At 44.6% G+C, this 23,579-nt stretch overlaps 1 protein-coding gene across 7 annotated transcripts in view; it reads right to left on the bottom strand.

The window, feature by feature from the left end:
* Positions 1 to 23,579, bottom strand: part of pcdh15b (protocadherin-related 15b) — a 215,080-nt gene that overhangs the window by 83,131 nt on the left and 108,370 nt on the right. For all 7 annotated transcript variants that reach the window (XM_036955811.1, XM_036955813.1, XM_036955814.1 and 4 more), the window contains 6 exons: positions 19,669 to 19,803; positions 12,723 to 12,872; positions 11,597 to 11,790; positions 9,291 to 9,423; positions 8,833 to 8,912; positions 4,778 to 4,871 (listed from right to left, as the gene is read on the bottom strand). In XM_036955811.1, the coding sequence (XP_036811706.1) occupies positions 4,778 to 4,871; positions 8,833 to 8,912; positions 9,291 to 9,423; positions 11,597 to 11,790; positions 12,723 to 12,872; positions 19,669 to 19,803 (786 nt within the window). The remainder of the gene's footprint in view (positions 1 to 4,777; positions 4,872 to 8,832; positions 8,913 to 9,290; positions 9,424 to 11,596; positions 11,791 to 12,722; positions 12,873 to 19,668; positions 19,804 to 23,579) is intronic.

Below are 23,579 nucleotides of genomic sequence, written 5' to 3'. Positions count from 1 at the left end.
CCTCAGCTTTAGGTGAATTAGCATTTTTGTGTTTGATATGACAACGAGATGCTCCCAAACCCAACACATTTAGTTGTAGGTTCTTTCAGACGGTGTATCTTGTCGAAATTATCACTTGATTAACAAGACTACTGAGCCGTGTAGATATAGCACATTAAATCTCTTCAGAAACCAGGATATATCATGACACAGGGACGGCAATCGCAGTACCCGGCTCCGGATAATCTTGAGCTGGCTACGAGAGCATCCTGTGACCATAGCGACTTGCAGTCTATTATAGAAAATAAAACATGGAGTTCAAGGCTTTTATAAAACTGAATTAATCAAATCAATGCCCTTTTGACTTCTAGCTACACGTTTCCCCCGATAGAAGAACAGAATCCAGGAAGCTCATCCAGGTCAACAGGTAAACGTGTAATCACATTCGATTTTTTTGTCATTTAGCAGACGCTCTTATCCAGAGCAACTTACAGTTAGCGCATCCATCTTAAGATAGCTAGGTGGGACAACCACATATCACAGTCATAGGAAGTACATTTTTCCTCAATAAAAGTAGCTATCAGCAAAGTCTGTGCTAGTAAGAAAAGACAAGTACGAGTGTTAGTGCAAAGAAGGCAAGTTAATTAATCAAGGTACTCCATCACACTACTTAAAGTGGAACTGACACATATTTAGTACCATTAAATCTTATTCAAAGATGCTCATATAATGTACAACCTAGGGAAGAATAAGACAACATTTTTCTTTGTGTGAGAATCGAGCACATAGAATGTCACGTTTTCATACATTTCATAGAACTTTTGGAAATGACGTAGGGTCAGGAATTTGTGAGCTTTCTAATAGTAATATTAATGGGAAAGCAGCCATGCGCGTCGGGCCATTAATAGAAATGCAGTAAATAAAAACGAATACAAACTTGTCGGTCTTGTCCTGGGCCAGAATCTACACAGACCGGTGTGCCATAACCAATCACTGCTAGATTAGGCAAATAAACCATGCCAACAGCACTTTGATGTTGCACTCCACTGGACAGACAGCGGAACAGCGCAACATCTCTCCTTCAGTTGCCTAACCAGAACAACAACAACGTTAGCCTGAACCATACAAGTTCAAATCTAGCACGGAGGACAGTAAAACTTCTCAGATGGGGAATAGTAGCCTGCTCGGCCTCCTGCAGTGCCCCCCAGCCCAATAACAACATGACATCCTGCCAGCTAGCTACAAGGCTCTGTGTCATTTTCTAGCTAGTTAAATGACTTAGCTATCAAGTCATATAGCTAGCTAGCTAAATAAGTAGACCATACATAATAGATAAGGTATAGCCTTAACCACATCGATACTGCATCGCTAGATCGATTGTGTTGAGGCTCCCAATCACTGCCCTTTTTGTCCGTTTTTGTCCAAAGTGTTGGTTGAGTGAAACTGAAACGGTTCATCCCCTGAATGGCCGGGGTAACAAATCAATGTACCAGCTGTGATTTACAACCTGATAGCAATATTTATTAGACTACCTAGCGATTCATGGTGAATTTTTTTTGCTGCATTCATCGTGCTGCAGGTAGCCTAGTGGTTAGAGAGGGTCGAGCCAGGAACCGGAGGGTTGCTAGTTCGAGTCCTGCGTCAAGACAGAAAAAAAATCGGGTAACAACAGCTCCCCAGGCGCACAGTGGCAGCCCCCGGCACCTTTCCAAAATCTGTATGTGTTTTGGAGCGGAAGTCAAATTTTGGTTGGACCTTGTGTGCAATTGAACAATAAAGTGATCTTAAATGTAACTTAAAAAATAAAAAACTCTTATGAAATTGGTTTTAAAGCACAAACTGCAAACGTGATATTTTAGACCAATATACTGTTTAGTTAAACGGTGTCAGATCCACTTTAAGCCTGCTTTCTATAGAGGTGTGGTATTTAAAAGCCAACACTTCAGTGTGGAAAGTTAATCTGTACATAACCCATCACCGTGACTTTTCTTGAATTTAAAGTGATCCTGAACCATTACCAGACCGTGGGAGGAAGGAAGAGTGATCTCTGCCGGTCATCTAACATCTCAGCCCTTTAAAGGTTTCATCCGTGGTCTGTGACGCTACCGACTGACTGGGTGTGTTCTTACTGACGGACTGTTTCACAAATATGATGGATTCTCCAATTAGCTCGTTTTTAGGCTGGCGGTATCAGAGCAGAACATTTAATAAGGCTCTGGGCCATCATGTTGATGCTGATTAATGAGGTCTGTGATGGATCACAAAGACCAAAGCCCCCAATCTCCTCCTTTGTGAAGAAACTGCGACCATCAAACAAAACACAATATCCAAACAGGTCAATTCCTCATTGAATGACCAGATAATACAGTAATTGTCAGAGCCAGACAGATGGTTGCATCATTCAGAGGTTCTCCGTCTTTTGTCTAACAGCCCAACGGTTCAACATTAAAAAAAAAAAAACCAATTACAGCACAGAATAAATTAGCAACCAGTGGGTCGTTAGGCAGATAGAGCTATAGCTAATTCCTTAGCGGTGGCTCTTGTATTCACACCGGTAACCCAAATCAGGCCGTACGTTAGAGCACCAGCCTACGGGAAAGACTAAACCACCATTAGCCCAGAACATATGGCTTCCCTTCGTCAGCGGAAGAATGGAGGGGAGAAAAGTGTGCAGGTGTGCCCTCACAGCAGGTCGAGCCCTTCACTTTGCGTCATCCCTTCCTAATGTCTCACTTCCTCATTCTCTTCTCCGCATTTAGCTTTGAAAGAACATCAAAAGGTATTCCTTCCCACGACACACCCAGAGGAATGAAAAAGTGAGAAATAATCCAAAAAGAAGGTGTAGGTTATTTTCCACTGTTTTGTTATGTCAGAAAGAGCATTTGAGAGAGGCTGGGATTATTCATGAGGCGTAACTTCATGATGCAAAACATCTCTGCGCTACAAGAAACATTTACTTGGAGCGAGGAGGGGTAGTGATGAGTGAACTGGACAAATACATAGGAAATTAAGGACTATTGTTTGACATGAAAACAATGGTGCACAGAATGTGCACTTTGAAAAAGGTAAACACTCACGCTTTGTTTAGGACCAAAAACTGCATTTTCTCTTCAAAGTGGTAATCAGCAGTAAAAACAATAACAAGGCATACTCCCCGCCCCCCATTTAGTAAAATGCTACGGGATGGGGTTGGAGAGTCTGACCACTCTCAAATTCATAGACCAAGTAAAGGATACAAAAACTGGACCATCCATGATATCAAAATTACAGCTTTAACCATGTTTTGAGGCTATATAGCGTTTGTTAATATTTACTTTGTTTAAAAACATTGGAGGAAAAAAGGTTTTGATGGGGTACGACAGTTGAACTAAGCTCACGAGGCATTTACTAGTCAAATTCATCAATGAATCAATGAACATCCATATAATTAAATGGATGTTCAAAAATGGATGTAAGAACTGATGATTGCCCCTTTAAGACCAAACAGTACAACCAGTATTTATCATCTGTAACAGAGTGTTATCTGACACCTCTGATATGACTGTATAATAGATACTGTCGGTCTCCCTCTCATGTGGTCCTCATCAGATAATATTGGCTAGCCCCGGGCCCTCCAGGCCCCTCTGGCACACCTGCAGGTGCCTAGAGAAATACACGCCCCATCCAGTAGGAAACATCACCAGGAAGGGAGGTCAAACAGTTCTGGAGAGTCAGTGACAGTGGTGTGTGTGTGTGTGTGCGTGCGTCTGTGTGTGTACGTATGTTGTGTGTGTGTCTCCTAAGCCAGAGAGCCTTCCCTAGTCCCTACAGGACTGTTTATTAGCTTGGCTAATGACCAGCTGATTTGGAAAGGTCAATGAATTTTAAAGGCCTCAGTCTCTGCCTTTACCCTACCCGCTCAGGCTGCAGTTTAAACTTTGCTCAATGTTTTATAGAATAAGTGGAAACGTGGAGGGCACAGAGGGGAGGAGAATGCTGGCGAGCGCAGAGGAGGGAGGGTTTACTGGTACTCACTGTCCGCTCTCATTTTACTTGCATGAGACAACCAACCACACTGGACTACTCTTTTAAGAAGAGGATGAGAGTTCCCCTCTCCACTAGGTGAGAGAGACCAGCTCTGAGAATAGTGGCCAATTAAGTGATTCAATCTAGGGGGAGGTGCTTCAGGTATCAGAGTGTGCCAGAAGAGAGACGTTTGTATTCATTTCCATAAAGGTCAGCCGCGGTAACGTGTCACACCTGCATTAAATATGCCGCCGCTGGCTTCCTCGTTAAGTGTGATATCGAAAGAGATGTTTTGGACACCGGGATATGCAACGACAAGGCAATATCTTTAACCGTCATTAGAGTGATGTAGGTGGATGCGTCAAAGGTTTTTGAGATCATTCACATTTTCTCAACACTGGATACAACCATTAAAGGGGGCCATGATTGACGACAATTACCGCTATTATATTATTAGACTGATTTGAAATCAACCCCGATTTTCACCTAACAACCCCCGTTACTGTTATGCAACATCTTATTCCTTGTTATTATCATTTACAGTACATAAATCACTGCTCCTCCAGTTTGGCCAGGATCCTATCAAAACAATGGACTGCAGACCTCCAACACAGTAAAAAAGGCTAGCTACACAACCTGCCATGCACTTAACTGAATGGATCGAATAGATTAATGAACACAATAAATTGATTGATGGTGAGACAGCACACAGATTAATGGATCAATGAGATCATTTATGACGGAGAATAGATGAACGAATAGATGGATAGAAGGTCAATTGACGCAGGCTTACCCCTTCCGGATGGCCATCTGAGGCTGTTACAACGAGAGTGTAGCGATCCTCTGTCTCCCTGTCCAGCGGTTTGCCCAGGACCAAAAGCCCTGACCTGGGGAGAAGAGACGGAGACACGGTGGTTCTTTTTCACTAAACCACCACCAGAACACGACACACTCCCATCATTCAATACAGTCCATTTGCAGCTTTCGTGAAACTTTCCCACTGACTCTGCTTCCCGCTGAGCCAGAAGCTTTCAGGGTTCCTAAATCAAACAGATCTCACGTAGTGATAAACAATACCCACACAAAAACAAGAAGACGTGAAGGAGACAGAAATTCTTGCATCAAAGTCTGCATTGTGAATGTGAACATTTCAACAAATGATTGAATCCCAATTGAGACAGGTTTCAATTGGCCCAAAATCACAACTGTCAGTGTAAGCAGATTATTTTTCCCTTCTAATGCAAAACCACCGTTTCTTTTTTTGCTTGTATGTGGTTTATAAATGGGGGTTTATGTAAATCTGGCTATTCAATTACATGCACGTTGGATACTGTGGGGCATGTGGACCCGCCAGCACATTAGAATGAAACGGAAGCTCCTTCTCTCGTTCTGCCGACAGAGGAGAGTTATATGTTGGCACTTTGACAAGCTACTGTAGCCTAACACACACACACATGCTTTGTAGAATTGACAGTGCACGGTCATTCGGTGTGGGGTACTCTTGGCATGCATACAGCAGTGGTTTCAGCACTCTCACAGAGTGTTTAAATACATGGGATGATTATCTGCTGTCAGCTCTACACTCCTAGAAAAAAAGGTTCCAAAAGGGTTATTCGGCTGTCCCCATAAGAGAACCCTTTTTGGTTCCAGGTAGAACCACTTTATTTCCAGGTAAGAGCCCTTTTGGGTTCCACCCCGGAATCCAAAGTGTTCTACCTATAACCAAAAAGGGTTCTCCAAAGGGTACTCCTACGGGGACAGCCAAATAACCCTTGAATGTTCTAGGGTTTTTTTCAGCACTTTTTGATATACAAGAGTGTACACCTGTTAGCTGTCTGTCTGCTACAGCTCTCAGAGATGAGCCCAAACTAGAGGGCAATGTACAGCCACTTAAGGTAACGCGTCTGCAACACGCATCTCAATTTTCCCTCTACTTGTAGTTTTCTGATGGCTACTCACCAGCAGTCATTTAGATACGCATTAATCAGATATTAGAGGTTCTTTTTAACTCAGTATTTTTAACGGTTCATAATCAGACGATTCTAAGAGACCGGGTGCACACATCCTAAGAGGGATACGAGCTCCGTGAGGACCATAGTGGAATGATATGCCCCTGTTAAAATGAATTAGACAAACGCAAAGCGGCACCTCAAATGCTGCCGCCACGGCTCTCATGTATATTTATAAGCTATTCATAGAGAGCATTGTCTCTACACGCACACACACACACACAATCATCCTCCCATTCGAAAATATCAAGGATGATGATAATGCCAAGCTGAATGAAATATCATGATTATTAGCAGCTGGAAAAGCAAACTGGATCAGATCCAGCATGTGAGAGAACCTCATTCACAAGGGTGTTGTTTTGAAGTGCTGAATAACTAAGAGAGTATTAAAGATATCATCTGAGGCCCACTAAGAGGCAACACAGAGCAGAGGTTATTCAACAGATTGTGATCTGTAAGGCCTGCCCGTTTCTGGCATTAAGCTGGCGATGAGACGCAGGCAGGTCTCTGATCACAATCACCTCTACAGCGGACTTAAAGTCTTGACACGCTGACGTTTTAAGTCTAATACAAAGCAATCGAATGGGTAACTTGTAAAACTGTCTTGTAAACAATCAACTCCTTAGCTGTACCAGTTGGATAAAAAGAGCTTTCTTTCGAAAGAAACAGATAAATATGCAAGAACTGGCTCAGTGGTATGACAATGGGGATACAATGTGTTGTGATAGACACGTGAATCTATCCATTAATAGGGGCTATATAAGGGGATACACTTTAGCTCATCTCCTCTAGGACTGGGGAGCTTGTCCCCTACTGTTTTAATTTGCCTCTTCATTGAGGAGACGGAGACAGGCGCAGGGCTTATTAACATTTTGGAGTTGTGGTGTATGCAATTTCTTGAACCTGACAGTCTGCAACAGGAGAGGCACGATGACAATTTGAGTTTGGAGCTTTGATTGAAGTGGCCTCCGGTAGCACAGTCATGACTGCATGGCAATGTGCTGGTTATTACACACACACACACACACACACACACACACACACACACACACACACACACAGAGAGACAGAGAGAGACAGAGACAGAGAGACAGAGAGACAGAGAGAGAGGGTGGGGGGGGGGGGGGGGACAGAGGTAGAGAGATAGAGAGAGCAGAGGGATAGCTCTTAGAGGTCTACCTGAGACCCGACCCAAGACCGAGTGGGTTCAGGTCCAAAATTCAAACTTGCCCATCAGGTGCGGGTCGAGTCCTGTTTGACTGCTATCGGTTATCGGGTCTATGTAACTAGAGCTGATAGACCCAACCACGGCCTAGAGCATATTTATTGATTTGTAGAAGGCCTAGTCAAGATATAAATAAATATTTGTTAACAAAAACAGCAACTTACCAGGTAGCCTAGCAGTTAAGAGCATTGGGCCAGTAACTGTAAAGGTTGTTTGGTTCAAATCTCAGAGCCGACTAGGTAAAAAATATGTTGATGTGCCCTTCAGCAAGGCACTAAACCCTAATTGCACCTGTAAGTCGCTCTGGATAAGAGCCTTTGCTAAATTACAAAAAATAAATAACCATTATTTTTTGTTACATTTGGGTATGGGTTGAGTCTAGGTCCGGTTGTAGTCGAGTCCATTCGGGTTCGGGTCTGATTGTTCTCAGGTTCGGGTCCCCATATTATTATACTTTTTTGTATTTTACCCCCCTTTTCCCCCCAATTTTGTGATATAGCCTAGTGGTTAGAGTGTTGGGCCAGTAACCTAAAGGTTGTTGGATCAAATCCCTGAGCTGACAAGGTAAAAATCTGTCGTTCTGCCCCTGAACAAGGCAGTTAACCCTTTGTTCCTAGGCCGTCATTGTAAATAAGAATTTGTTCTTAACTGACTTGCCTAGTTAAATAAAGGTTCAAATAATACAAAATTGAAATAAAATATATATATCTCCAATTACGGTCTTGTCTCATCACTCCCCAATGAGCTTGGGAGAGGTGAAGGTCGAGTTATGCTTCCTCCGAAACATGACCTGCCAAACCGCGCTTCTTAACACGCGCCCCCTTAACCTGGAAGCACACTGCACCAATGAGTCGCTAGAGCGCAATGAGCCAAGTAAAGCCCCCCTGGCCAAACCCTCCCCTAACCCAGATGGCGCAAGGCCAATCGTGTGTCGCCCTATGGGACTCCCGGCCACGGCCGGTTGTGACACAGCCTGGGATCAAACCCTTAGACCGCTGCGCCACTAGGGAGGACTGGGTCCCATTTTTTATAAATAAATCAGGGCCATTCAGCTCTGGGTCTAATTGTTGAGTACGAGTAATAGCTCTACTCCAAAGCTGCAGGGGGAGAAGGCTTGCTTCGCCACTAAACATAGAACAGTGCTCCCTAAAAAAAATCCCAGCAAATCGTATTGCAGGCTTGGATTAAATCTATGAAATTGTAAGAGGAAATATTTACTCCAAGCCAAGGCACCAATACTTTTCCCACCAATACCAAAAGTGAAGCTCAGAGTAACCTTGGGACGACTACTGTATAATCTGATATTTGGTCTGTTTTTCAAACTGGGAGAGAATTGTTTTGGTTTTAATTCATTTAGCACTTATTAATTATGTATTTGAGATGCTAGGGAGAATTGCATCTACATTTTCAGCCCCTCGTGTCTTGCGGAGAGCTTCTGAGAGAGCAATTCAGTTTACTACAGATCACACATCATGGCAAAACACAATCCAAAACCCTTTCCCCTAAATCGACTCCTCTGTAACAGGGTAACACCACCACCGGCAAGGTTTCATGAATAAATCCTCCACGATAATACAGGTAGGTGTTGTTGATGACTAAAATAAGCTTACGCACGTTCGGGAGAGCTCGAAGAGGTGGTGGGAATCTCCGCTCTGGATGCTATAGGTAATAGGATCTCTTTCACGGTCCTTCGCCTGTAGAGACACAGAGACAGAGAGCCTCGTTCATGTCAAATAAAACCCAATTTCACAACAGACAATGAAGAATTCTAAATGACTTTACTCAGCAGTATCCGGCTCCATTTCTACTTGATGCATTACAAACAATAGTTTCGTAGTATTGGCGGACAACAACACAGTAGCGACGTCTACCGTCTGAGTGGTCTAAATAAACAGCTCGAACCATTTCTTCTCAAACAGAATAGACAGTAACATTGGTCTCAGTCCCTTCTGGTACAGACTAAAAAAGAAGCCATTGTTAGGAGCTCATCAGCTGTATACACGAAATGTTCACGCTAGGTCTGAACTAAAGAACAGTGTGGTATTGTGAAGAAGCCTCGTCCCCAGGCTCACCTGCAGGTGGAGGAGAGTGGCGCCGGTCCTCATGGCCTCGCTGACCTCCAGGCTGTAGAGGAAGCGGGGAAAGCGTGGGGGGCTCTGGTTGTTGGGTGGGAGCACCTCAATGTACACGGTGGTGATGGAGCTCCTGGGAGGGGAGATAAGGATGGGTGTGAAATTAATTCTGGTGGAAAAACCCAGATGAACGCGGGTTCAATTCGTTGGTATACATTTTTACAATCAAGAAGCACTTTTATCAACTTTAACTGTCCTCCAAGAGCTTCGATTCTGAAAGACCGAGACTGTGGGAGGGTTTTGTTTACAGTACGACAATTGGTGTGTGGGATGTAGGGTACACACAGATGCAATGTTATTGGCTGTGGGTGTTTGTTTCGGGTTGGTTAGGGTGTGTTTTGCAAGAAGATCCATATGACTGTAGATCAAACAGCTGCTGGGTACTGTACGTAGGCTGAAATCCAGAGTTGGCGAAAGAGCCACGTACATTTGCGACATTACAAAAACAAAGACGTTATTACAAACAACCAACACTGTTTCTTCACTCAGACATCATTGTACGCGCGAACGAACAGCAGAGTGTGTACTGTTACTTTGTTTTACCATGTCGCTGGATGCTGTTCTCACCTGGTTCATCACCAAACAAAAGTGAAATGACATTTGTGTACAGAACATTAAGCCCCAAGTGTCCGAGTCGGGCCTGAACATAAACATCATTGAATGATTACAGCCACTTTTACAAGTCAATTTCAGAAAGACATATGGGGGACTTGTTATTTGAAGACTTTTTGCTGGCTTTGCTATTATCAGCATTTGTTTCCCTGCTCGACAAGATGGCACTCCAGACTTTTTACGTATTCACACCAATAATAATAATCATCACAGTTTTATTTTGCGTCTCTGTCCTTTACTTCTCAAAAGAAAGGATTCCAAGGTTCTTTGTGCGATGAAACTTTTACCTGGCCGTGTTTCGGGGAAGACGAAATTCCAAAAACTGCTGCCACAGAAACCCCCCCAGTGGACTGAGGCCACAGAAACCCCCCCAGTGGACTGAGGCCACAGAAACCCCCCCAGTGGACTGAGGCCACAGAACTTCCCCAGTAGACTGAGGCCACAGAACTCGCCCAGTGGACTGAGGCCACAGAGACCCCCCAGTGGACTGAGGCCACAGAAACCCCCCCCAGTGGACTGAGGCCACAGAACTCCCCCAGTGGACTGAGGCCACAGAAACCCCCCCAGTGGACTGAGGCCACAGAGACCCCCCCAGTGGACTGAGGCCACAGAACTCGCCCAGTGGACTGAGGCCACAGAGACCCCCCAGTGGACTGAGGCCACAGAGACCCCCCTAGTGGACTGAGGCCACAGAACTCGCCCAGTGGACTGAGGCCACAGAGACCCCCCCCCAGTGGACTGAGGCCACAGAGACCCCCCAGTGGACTGAGGCCACAGGGACCCCCCCAGTGGACTGAGGCCACAGAGACCCCCCCCCCCCCCCCCCAGTGGACTGAGGCCACAGAAACCCCCCCAGTGGACTGAGGCCACATAAACCCCCCCAGTGGACTGAGGCCACAGAGACCCCACCAGTGGACTGAGGCCACAGAACTCCCCCAGTGGACTGAGGCCACAGAGATCCCACCAGTGGACTGAGGCCACAGAAACCCACCAGTGGACTGAGGCCACAGAACTCCCCCAGTGGGTACCTTAATGTTTTTCCTATTGAACTCAGGCACCAGTTAGTTCCCAATTCACTACATTTCCTGCAAAAAAATCTCTTTCTATGTTAGTCTATTGAGCTATATTGATTCTGTGGCCACCAAGCATTACAGAGGGCACAAAGGCGACACAGATTGAATTGAGTTGGAGGGTGGGCATTGCCAATTATTGTGAAAAGCCTCTCATTTCCGCTTTGGGTACCAGATGGGTCAGTCCTGAGAGTAATATCTATCAGCACATTGTTACAGGGATATTTCCACAGCAGAATGTGTTATCCTGCAGAACACTATTGATTTAAGAGAGCAAGAGAGAGGGGCAGAGAGAGAGATACATAAAAAAAGGAGAGGGGGGGGGTGACAGAGGGAAAGAGGGAGAACGGCAGCAAGGGAGGGAGGCTGTGGCTGCTGCAAACGGAATGGAAAGTACCTGGTCCTCTGTGGCTCTCAGCCTTTACAGTCCCCACCAGTTTCCAGCCACCACCACCACTCTACCTCTCCACGGCCCTGCTCAGTCTCCCCAACACCCAGCCCTCCCCATCCTCCCCTCCAGCCTCCCATCCCTCGGGCCCCCCCAGGGCTCCCTAATAGCCTCACCTCCTCTGGGACTCTGGGCCGTTATCCATGGCCTTCACGGTCAGGGCATAGGAGCGTCCCACGGCCAGGGAGATGCCAGGCATCACAGTGATCACTCCCGAGCGGTTATTGATGGCGAAGTGGCCTTGATTCCCCGCCAGGATCTTGTAGGTCACCAGCCCGTTGGGGCCCTCGTCAGCATCCAGGGCCGTCAGCTGAAAGGGATACAGGAGAGGAGCCACATCATTTCCCCGTAAGTCTCCATCGACAGTGTCCGCAGTCGTCCTATGCCCAGGGACATCACTAGGGGAAGGCAATCTATACCAATTTTCGCCCCACATTTCAAGGAACATGCAAATTCAGCGCTGATATTATTCTTAAACATATCTAATGCGTAATTAAACGCATCGTGTTCGGGGGCGTATTACAGATCAATAGCATATATGGTCAGCAAATTTGAAATAAGAAGGTAGAGACTACTATCACAATCAAACGCAGAAATACCTTTTAACATTAGCATCATCTCTGTACAACATATAGGACTTCATATTCAACACACTGTGATGTGTAAAGAAGTGGCCACACATGAATAGAAACCTCAAAACATGAATGTGTTTAAAACAAACAGAAAGCTATAGTATGTGACTAAACAAAAGCATGACTACAACATCTTTAGTGTAATTTTCCCCATATGCCATTCTAAGACTTTACATACTGTAACTCAAAGATGTCTCTGACTCATTAAGTCATTCAGCAGACAAAGAGTTAACTCATAGCTGTCCTTATTAACGCATGTTTCTGAAGCCTAACCAGCCTAACCTGGCTTGCTATGAGAGGAAGTCTTCTGATCGGGAAACAGAGATTTAACTGCCTGGACTTGACCTTTTCTGTCAGTCTTTTGTTCCCTGCGACTGAACTGGGCTCATGCTCAGACTGCAAAACAGGGGTTATAACAAATTACCCACAATCTTCCCTGGGCACAGAGGGGAACAGCCTATGGCAGCAGCCTGCTGAGAGCTAAGCCAAACAGTCTGCTGCCACAATTATTCCAGCTATAATTCATTTATAAATTAGGTTTACTAACGCTATTACTCTAAGTGGGTGGTTTGTTTGGGAAAACAGCGAGTGAGTATAGTGCATTGATTACCTGTAATACTGTTTCCCCTGGCTGAATGTCTGTGTAAACATTAACATTGTAGGAGGAGTTGAGGAAGGTTGGTGTGTTGTCGTTGGCATCAATCACTGTGATATGAACGGTCACTGTAGGGCTCTCCTGAACTCCGTCTGAAGCCATCATCTATAGAGAAGAGGGGGGGGGGGGGGGGGGCAGGAGGGAGAGAGAGACAGACAGACAGAGATAGATAGATAGAAAAGGAAGGAAAGAAGGAGAGAGAAGGGGAGACGGGGAGCGAGAGAGAAATGATCAAACACCTTCAGAGAAACCATTGAGGAATGAACTTTTGAACAGCTTGTTGAGAATATCTAGGAAACAGTCAAACAATGCTAATGCATGATATACTGTATGTATACAGTGGAGACACTATATAACCCATGACATGTTCTGTCATGTCACGAACAACGGGTTAGACCCTGAGAGTCACAGTCACAGGAGAGAAAAGGAAGACAAGGATGGTGACCAATGGTAAAAATAAAATTGCAAGATTGAGAGCAATAACCTTACTAAAAATCCATTTACACAGAGATATTAATTCATCACACTGACTAAACAGGGCCTATTGGCTTAAAAACTACTTACAGTAATGAAGACTACAATGCTCTCACAACTCCAATCATGATTGGCATACCAATGTTGTTTTTTCATTAGATAAAGTGAACAGACCCTTTAATGTGCCTTTGCTAATTAATACTCTTAAGCTTCACTAATGTGTGTGTGTGTGTGTGTGTGCGTGCGTGAAGCAGTATCTGACTGTGAACTTCCACATAGAACACAACCGATCACATAGATAAAACAAGACTAACAAGACTAAAAAAACAAAGAACATGCTAACAAGCATCAAACAGCGAGAAAAGCACAATGATCCTCAGTTGAGCCAGAGATAAAACACCATTTGTCCCACTGGGATTTTCAAAGCTCTCCCCCATTAACTTTTCGAATTAAAGCTACTTATTTTGCCACCATTGTGATCTTCCCCACAAAACAATGGCGGAAGCAGCTAAAAAAAGCCCACAGGTAAACACAGTGGTAAGTGCTAGCGAAAACCGGAATCCAGAGACATCCCTTTAGTACTTCTTAATGTCTATAGTGCTTAGCAACACCACACTTCAAAGTCTTGACAGGATAGCGCTGCGGGCTCCTCCACTGTTCCAGCAGGATGTGGTGGTGGGGAGAGAAAACGTCAAAGTGTTGTTTTCTCCTCTGAGTTTCCGGTGCAATGCTCTACCCTTGACATTATGAGGCTCTTGTCTCCGTTTTAGTCGGAGACAAGTTAGCACTATAAAAACCTCTACCAGCTCCCAACAACATAACAGTACAAATCCTCTAGGCAAGACAGAGGCAAAATGATTATTTTAAGCACTAAGCCATCATTAGGTGGGTAGTGATTGTTGTAGCTGTGGTTGTATTCTGACTGGCAGGAAGGGTGTCTTTCAGGGTGGGTAGCATAACAGATTCAGTGCCATTTGTCATTTGAATGAAATCAAGTAAACATACGCTGACTGAATATGTGTCGGAATTAAAACCCACTGAGACACATCCACATGGATATCTTCATGGTAATGATGGAGAGGGGAAACACATTGAGGCGCTGACTGACTGGGAAGCATTCGTATGTGAGACGAATCCATAATTTAACTCAGCATAGTAACTCCCAGACAAGCGTGCTTGTTCTCAGTGTTTTAATCATTCGGTGACTGCCAGGACAAGGCCAACTCCAAGTGATCGAAATGCTAACAGAATGCTAAAACCACGTCCCACAGAATTAGGGCTGAAGGGAGCAGCACACCAATATTTGCATTCAGAGAAGACTTCTGGATCTTCTTTGCACCATTATTTCATATTCTGATGGTTTTTGACGAAAACAGAGTTGATCCTGCTGTATTAACATAGTCAGACAGGCACAGTCAATCGATAAGACATTGCCTTATCAATAAGAATGGCCGCCGGAGGGGATGGCTGCTATTTTACAGGCTCCAAAACAAATGTGCTATTTTGTGTGTTTTTTCACATTTGTTTGTAACTTATTTTGTACATAATGTTGATGCTACCGTCTCTTATGTCCGAAAAGAGCTTCTGGATATCAGAACAGAAATTACTGACCTCAAACTGGGCAAAGACTATATAATGTTGCTCCCAGACAAATCCCTGTCATTTGCATAAAGAAAATAAGGATATACAGGGGGCGGAGATCAGGGTAACCCGCCTCTACCATCCGTTCTATTGGCCAACGTGCAATCACTGGTGAATAAACTGGATGAGCGCCGTTCGAGACTATCCTACCAACGGGACATTAAAAACTGTATTATCTTATGTTTCACCGAGTCGTGGCTGAACGACGACACAGATAATATACAGTTGGCTGGCTTTTCTGTGCATCAGCAGGACAAAACAGCTACGTCCGGTAAGACGAGGGGTGGGGGTATGTGTCTATTTGTCAATAATAATTGGTGAGCGATGTCTAATATTAAGGTAGTCTCGAGGTATTGCTCGCCTGAGGTAGAGTACTTCTTGATAAGCTGTAGACTACACTATCTACCAAGAGAGTTTTCATCTATATTTTAAGTAGCCGTCTATTTACCAACACAAACCAATGCTGGCAGCAATACCGCACTCAATGAGCTGTATAAGGCCATAAGCAAACAAGAAAATGCTCATCCAGAAGCAGCGCTCCTAGTGGCCGGGGACTTTAACGCAGGCAAACTTAAATCCGTTTTACCTAATTTCTACTAGCATGTCACATGTGCAACCAGAGGGAAAAAAATCTCTAGACTACCTTTACTCCACACACAGAGACACGTATACACCTTCCCCTCACCCTCCATTTGGAAAATCTGACCATAATTCTATCCTCCTGATTCCTGCTTACTAGCAAAAACTATAGCGGGAAGTACCAGTGACTCGCTCAATACGGAAGTGGTCAGACGACGAGGATACTACGCTACAGGACTGTTTTGCTAGCACAGACTAGAATATGTTCCGGGATTCATCCAATGGCATTGAGGAGTATAGCACCTCAGTCACTGGCTTCATCAATAAGTGCATCAACTACATTGTTCCAAAAGTGACCATACGTACATATTCCAACCAGAAGCCATGGATTACAGGCAACATCATAACCGAGCTAAAGGCTAGAGCTGCTGCTTTCAAGGAGCGGGACACAAATCCGGAGGCTTATAAAATATCCTGCTATGCCCCCGCAATACCCCGTCAATACAGGATTAAGATTGAATCATACTACACCCTTCCACATCCAATGTCGGTCGGATGTGGACGGGTTTGAAAAATATTAGACTACAAAGGGAAACCCAGCCGCGAGCTGCCCAGTGATGAGTGATGCGAGCATAGCCCGACGAGCTAAATGCCTTTTCTGCTTGCTTCGAGGCAAGCAACACTGAAGCATGCATGAGAGCACCAGGTGTTCCGGGCAACTGTGCAATCACGTAGGTGATGTGAGCAAGACTTTTAAACAGGTCAACATTCACAAGGCTGCAGGGCCAGACAGATTGCCAGGACGCGTAACCAGAGCATGCGCCGGACCAACTGGCAAGTGTCTTCACTGACATGTTCAACTTCTCCCTGACCGAGTCTGTAATACCTACATTATTCAAGCAGACCACCATAGTACCTGTGCCCAAGAAAGCAAAGGTAACCTGCCTAAATTAATACCGACCCCTGGCACTCATGTCAGTAGCAATGAAGTGCTTTGAAAGGCTGGTCATGGCTCACATCAACCAAATCATCACGGAAACCCTAGACACACTCCAATTCGCATACCGTCTTAACAGATCCACAGATGACGCAATCTCAATCGCACTTCACACTGCCCTTTCCCACCTGGACAAAAATTCTCACTATGTGTTCATTGACTACAGTTCTGCATGCAACACGATAGTGCCCACAAAGCTCATTACTAAGCCAAGGACCCTTAGCCTAAACACCTCCCTCTCCAACTGTATCTTGGACCTCCTGACAGGCCACCCGCAGGTGGAAAGGGTAGGCAACAGCACATCTGCCACGCTGATCCTCACAAAGGGCCCCTCAGGGGTGCATGCTTAGTCCCCTCCTCTACTCCCTGTTCTCCCACGACTGTGTGGCCAAGCACGACTCCAACACCATCATTAAGATTGCCGATGACACAGTGGTGGTAAGCCTGATCACTGACAACGATGAGACAGCCATTTGGGAGGAGGTCAGAGAACTGGCAGTGTGGTACCAGAAAAACAATATCTCCCTCAATGTGAGCAAGACAAAGGGGAGGATAACTGACTACAGGAAAAGGAAGGCCGAACACGCACCCATTCACATTGACGGGGCTGTAGTGGAGCGGGTTGAGAGTTTCAAGTTCCTTGGTGTCCACATCACCAACAAACTATCATGGTCCAAACACACCAAGAAAGTTGTGAAGAGGGCACGACAACGCCTTTTCCCCCTCAAGAGACTGAAAAGATTTGGCATGGGTCCCAAGATCCTCAAAAAGTTATACAGCTGCACCATCGAGAGCATCCTGACCGGTTGCATCACCGCCTGGTATGGCAACTGCTCAGCATCTGACAGTACAGCCCAGTATATCGCTGGGGCCAAGCTTCCGCCATCCAGGACCTATATACTAGGCGGTGTCAGAGGAAGGCCCAAAAAATGGTCATAGTCAATTGTCAAAGTCATAGACTGTTCTCTCTGTTACCACATGGCAAGCGATACCAGAGCGCCAAGTCTAGGTCTACAAAGCTCCTTAACATCTTCTACCCTCAAGCCATTAAACTGGTCAACAATTAATCAAATGGCCACCTGGAGTTTTTGCATTGACATTTGTTTTTACACTGCTGCTACTCACTGTTTATTATCAATGCAGTCACTTTACCTATGTACAAATTATTTTGACTAACCTGTACCCCCGCACATTGACTTGGTACTGTACCCCCTGTATATAGCCTCCGTGTTGTTATTTTATTGTGTTACTTAAAAAAATTTAATAATAAAATATATATTCTAAACTAAATTTTCTTATAACTGCATTGTTGGTTAAGGGCTTGCAAGTAAGCATTTCACAGTAAAGTCGACACCTGTTGTATTCTGCGGATGTGACAAATAATATTGGATTTGACTTAATTTGGATTTTATCAGATTGCTAAAAAAAAATTACGTCTCTCAATTCTTAAAACAGAGTGGTAAAGGTGAGCAGGAAAAATGGAACTCCAAAACCTCCAAAGTTCTTAGGACAAATTCCAATTATGGTTTCTGATGACATGGCACTTGGCAATTTCAAAGCCTGACAAGACTACGGCTCTCAGGCTGAATGATACAGCTGTTAGGTGACACTTCCTCAAATAAACAGGTCTATCTGATCCGGAGGGAACAGCGAATAACCCGGTGCCAGTTTGAGCTGAAGGAAGAATACATCATCAAACATACTGAGGAATAGTACTGAGGTTAGCAGTGTGCTGTGCTGTGCTGACCTGTGTGTTGCTGTGCTGTTCTCTGCTGAGCTGAACTATTCTGTTCTGAGCTGTGCTACGGCTTAACTGTTTTGTGCTGAACTCTGCTGCGCTGTGCTGTTCTGTGTCATGCAGTGAACTATACTGAGCTGTTCTGTGCTGAACTCTGCTGCGCTGTGCTGTTCCGTGTCATGCAGTGAACTATACTGAGCTGTTCTGTGCTGAACTATGCTGCGCTGTGCTGTTCCGTGTCATGCAGTGAACTATACTGAGCTGTTCTGTGCTGAACTCTGCTGCGCTGTGCTGTTCCGTGTCATGCAGTGAACTATACTGAGCTGTTCTGTGCTGAACTCTGCTGCGCTGTGCTGTTCTGTGCTGAACTATGCTGTTCTGAGCTGTTCTGTGCTGAACTATGCTGTTCTGAGCTGTTCTGTGCTGAACTCTGGTGCGCTGTGCTGTACCGTGTCATGCAGTGAACTATACTGAGCTGTTCTGTGCTGAACTACGCTGTTCTGAGCTGTGCTATGCTGTACTTAACAGCTCTGTGCTGAACTCTGCTGTGCTGTGCTGGACTGCACTCTGCTGTTCGGTGCTTTATCATGGTCTTCCAGCTGGTAACAGTGCACTAGCCAGCCACAGAGAGTTTTACTCTTGCATGAAAGCTCAGTAATTGGTGAGTATTGGTTTCATTATTGAAACTTTGTAGGCGCTGGCTCAGGGGATTGCACAAATACTTAATGAGAGGCTACCGCATCACATGACATTAATCATTCACTTTTATCTTTTAGCACAGTAAAAATTTTCAACGAGTGCTTTTACAGGGATTGCTTTCACTTTTTACTTACATATTGGAGTATGTTAGCCTACACAAAAACACTCAGACACACACACACACACACTACATCAAATACAGGCCCTGTGCCAACTGGTTGTCTGGGCAGAGGGAAGCGGGAGACTTTGGTGTGAGCAACAATAGAGGATTATTACTTGAAGACGAACACCATTGTTCTATCCCAATGGTCATAAAGTTTGGGGAAAGATTGTGATGCCCTCCATCATTACCAGATAAAAACAAAAAATAACCCTTGCTGAGGATACGATGTGGAAGACATTTTTACAAAGGATAGGACTATCTCGTACATTAAAAAAAAAATAATAATAATAATAATAAAATTGGTCAGAAATGTCAGAAGCATTGGCAAACTAGTTACTACGGGTATAAAAATCCCAGCTATGAATTTCAAGTAGCAAGAAAATAAGTATCTTGCTGATTCAATAGTGTATATGTAATAGTACTGTACTGATATACCTATTGCCATTCTAGCAGTGTTCATGAGCTTGCTACAAGACATACTGTATATGGGCATTAAAGGACAAGTGACTGAATTCCAGTTTATGATGTACTATTTTGTTTGACAGGTGCTAACTTAATTGTGGGGAGAGAAGAAGAGAGAGAAAGTAGTGTCAGCTAGAGCTAGCCTTACCGTGAACGTGTAGCTGTCCTGCTCTTCACGGTCCATGGGCTTCAGCAGTGTCAGGTAGCGAGTAATCCCCGAAGGTGTCAACATGAAGATTGTGTTGTAGTTGTCCAAGGATATCTGCACCATGGGATCTTTCATCTTCAAGGGAAGGAAAATAAATCACTGAATTTTTTTTATTGGCAACAACAAGTCCACAAACAACAACTGACGGACTGGAGTCCCATTGATGAAAGCAAGGTGATGAAACCTAGTCAGTCAGTTTCAAATACACGTTTTTGGAGACAAAGGAAATATATGTGAGGATAAACACTCATAACAGTTGAACTATGATGTCATCTCACAGTTTTTGTATTTCTTTGCCTATCAAACCATTTAGCTTCCATGAAATCCACCGTGGTGTTGAATGACAATGAAATACAATTACACAGCTCTTTGTACGATATTACCATGGCACTGATGTTGGCATCCGTATCATATTTGCATGACAAAGTATACTAAGGATTTGTTGTTATCAATGCACTTTCTCTCCACGGTATCTGTATGGCTGTGTTGCGGGGTCTGTTGTGCCAATCTAAATGGGCTTTCGAATGTTAAACCCCATACCTTTCCCTAATTCATCTGAAGTCCTGCAAGGCTTTGTAGTCCTTGTGTCGTGGTTGTGTTCTGCACACACAGCAACACCTGGATACATTTGTGTATGAATACAGACCAATAATGAAAAGTCCAACCTCATCCACTGCCTACCCCTGCAATAATAGCGTCCGCATCCGAAATGGCACCTTATTCACTATATAGTGCACTATTTTTGAACAGAGCCCCATAGGAATCTCTATGGACCCTGGTTGAAAGTAGGGCACTAAAGTGAATTGTTTGCCATTTGATAAGCAAGCCGGTCCTTTTAATACAGGCCCATTCCAGACAGGCGACAGCCTTCATTACTAATATGCACCCCTCAGCACTGTGGATATTGTTGATGCTGCTTTAGAGGATATTGAACTTACACCGCTGCCCCTCCGGGCGGAGGGAGACATAAATAAATTGAGCTGCGGCAAATAAAAGTAATTTGAATAATAATCACCACAGACACTTAACAAATGTCTGGGTGTAAGTAAAGGTCCCCTCTCCCAATGCCCCCGCACAGCAGGAGATGACACAGCTTCCATCAGCATGAGGTTTCCCAAAATAATCCAACTCACATGGACTTTAGCCTGCTCCAGATCGGTATGTGAGAAACAACTCCACTAGACCAGGCTAGACCAGGCTAAACCCAGAGTGTAACTATACACAACTATATGCCTTATCAATGTAATACAGACATCCAATACAGACATCCATGTACTGTGGGAAACAAGTTCCTCGGGTCAGAGAAAAACAGATAATTGCACTTCAAAGTCTAACCAAGCTAGCTACAAATTTAAACAAAAACCTATAAACAAGGCGTGAAGCGGAAATCATGTAAATAGAAGAATTGGAGGGTTTGAAAAAAAGAGGCTGATCAGCAGAAAAAGCGAGAAAGAGAACCTCTCTAATCACTAATGCATTGGCTAATAGCTACAGGTTCATCACCAGGGAGGAGCTGGATTAAGAACAAACCAAAAAGTGTGATTGGGACAACCTGCTCAACCAATGAGAATTTGGAGATGGTGTTACAATCACGTTAAAATGAAAGTCATGTGTGTTTTTTGCTGATTAATTCCTATAGTATCATCTTGAAAGCCAAATACCTTATTTGCAGCTGACATAAATGGATCCTGGAACTCTACCTAGACAGTCACTTGATTCTATGTACTGTAACAAGGTTAGCTCATAACCTCTCTGATCTCAACCTCTCTGCTCTCTTATCAAGATCTACAGCACTATTCCATAGAGAGAGTGAGTGTGATTTAAAAAAATATATATATATTTCACCTATATTTAACCTTTATTTAACCAGGTAGGCTAGTTGAGAACAAGTTCTCATTTACAACTGCGACCTGGCCAAGATAAAGCAAAGCAGTGCGACACAAACAACAACACAGCGTTACACATGGAATAAACAAAGATACAGTCAATAATACAATAGAGAAAGTCTATATACAGTGTGTGAAAATGAGGCAGGATAAGGGGGGTGAGGCAATAAATATAGGTAGTTGGATGGGCTATTTACAGATTCGCTATGTACAGGTGAAGTGATCTGTGACCTGCTCTGACAGATGGTGCTTAAAGCTTGTGGGAGAGATATGAGTCTCCAGCTTCAGTGATTTTTGCAGTTTGTTCCAGTCACTGGCAGCAGAGAACTGGAAGAAAAGGCGGCTGAAGGAGGAATTGGCTTTGGGGGTGACCAGTGAAATATACCTGCTGGAGCGCATGCTGCGGTGGGTGCTGCTATGGTGACCAGTGAGCTGAGATAAGGCGGGGCTTTACCAACGACGTATAGATGACCTGGAACCAGTGGGTTTGGCGACGGATATTAAGCGAGGGCCAGCCAACGAGAGCATACAGGTCGCAGGGGTGGGTAGTATATGGGGCTTTGGTGACAAAACGGATGGCACTATGATAGACTGCATACAATTTGCTGAGTAGAGTGTTGGAGGCTATTTTGTAAATGGCATTGCCAAAGTCAAGGACAGGTAGGATGGTCAGTTTTACGAGGGTATGTTTGGCAGCATGAGTGAAGGAAGCTTTGTTGCGAAATAGGAAGCGATTCTAGATTTAATTGTGGATTGGAGATGCTTAGTGTGAGTCTGGAAGAAGAGTTTACAGTCTAACCAGACACCTAGGTATTTGTAGTTGTCCACATATTCTAAGTTAGAACCCTCCAGAGTAGTGATGCTGGATGGGTGGGTAGGTGTGGGCAACGATTGGTTGAAGAGCATGCATTTAGTTTTGCTTGCATTTAAGAGCAGTTGGAGGCAACGGAGGGAGAGTTGTATGGCATTGAAGCTCGTCTGGAGGTTAGTTAACACCGTGTCCAAAGAAGGGCCAGAAGTAAACAGAATGGTGTCGTCTGCGTAGAGGTGGATCAGAGAATCACCAGCAGCAAGAGCGACATCATTGATGTATACAGAGAAAAGTGTCGGCGTGAGGATTGAACCCTGTGGCACCACCACAGAGACTGCCAGAGGGCCGGACAACATGCCCTCTGATTTGACACACTGAACTCTATCTGAGAAGTAGTTGGTGAACCAGGCGAGGCAGTCATTTGAGAAACCAAGGCTGTTGAGTCTGCCGATAAGAATATGGTGACTGACAGAGTCGAAAGCCTTGGCCAGGTCGATGAATACAGCTGCCCAGTATTGTCTCTTATCGATGGCGGTTATGATGTCATTTAGGACCTGGAGCGTGGCTGAGGTGCACCCATGACCAGCTCGGAAACCAGATTGCATAGCGGAGAAGGTACGGTGGGATTCGAAATGGCCGGTGATCTGTTTGTTAACTTGGCTTTCGAAGACCTTAGAAAGGCAGGGTAGGATAGATATAGGTCTGTAGCAGTTTGGGTCTAGAGTGTCTCCCCCTTTGAAGAGGGGGATGACCACGGCAGCTTTCCAATATTTGGGGATCTCAGACGATACGAAAGAGAGGTTAAGCAAGCTAGTAATAGGGTTTGCAACAACTTCGGCGGATAATTTTAGGAAGAGAGGGTCCAGATTGTCTAGCCCTGCTGATTTGTAGGGGTCCAGATATTGCAGCTCTTTCAGAACATCAGCTATCTGGATTTGTGTAAAGGAGAAATGGGGGAGGCTTGGGCAAGTTGCAATGAGGGGTGCAGGGCTGTTGACCGGGGTAGCGGTAGCCAGGTGGCCAGCCGTAGAAAAATGCTTATTGAAATTCTCAATTATCGTGGATTTATCGGTGGTGACAGTGTTTCCTAGCCTCAGTGCAGTGGGCAGCTGGGAGGAGGTGCTTTTATTCTCCATGGACTTTACAGTGTCCCA

Source organism: Oncorhynchus mykiss, chromosome 20, assembly GCF_013265735.2.
Source record: "Oncorhynchus mykiss isolate Arlee chromosome 20, USDA_OmykA_1.1, whole genome shotgun sequence".
In the NCBI taxonomy this organism is placed as follows: domain Eukaryota; kingdom Metazoa; phylum Chordata; class Actinopteri; order Salmoniformes; family Salmonidae; genus Oncorhynchus; species Oncorhynchus mykiss.
Note: the sequence above shows the minus strand (reverse complement) of the source record. Positions and strands in the feature narration are given on the sequence as shown.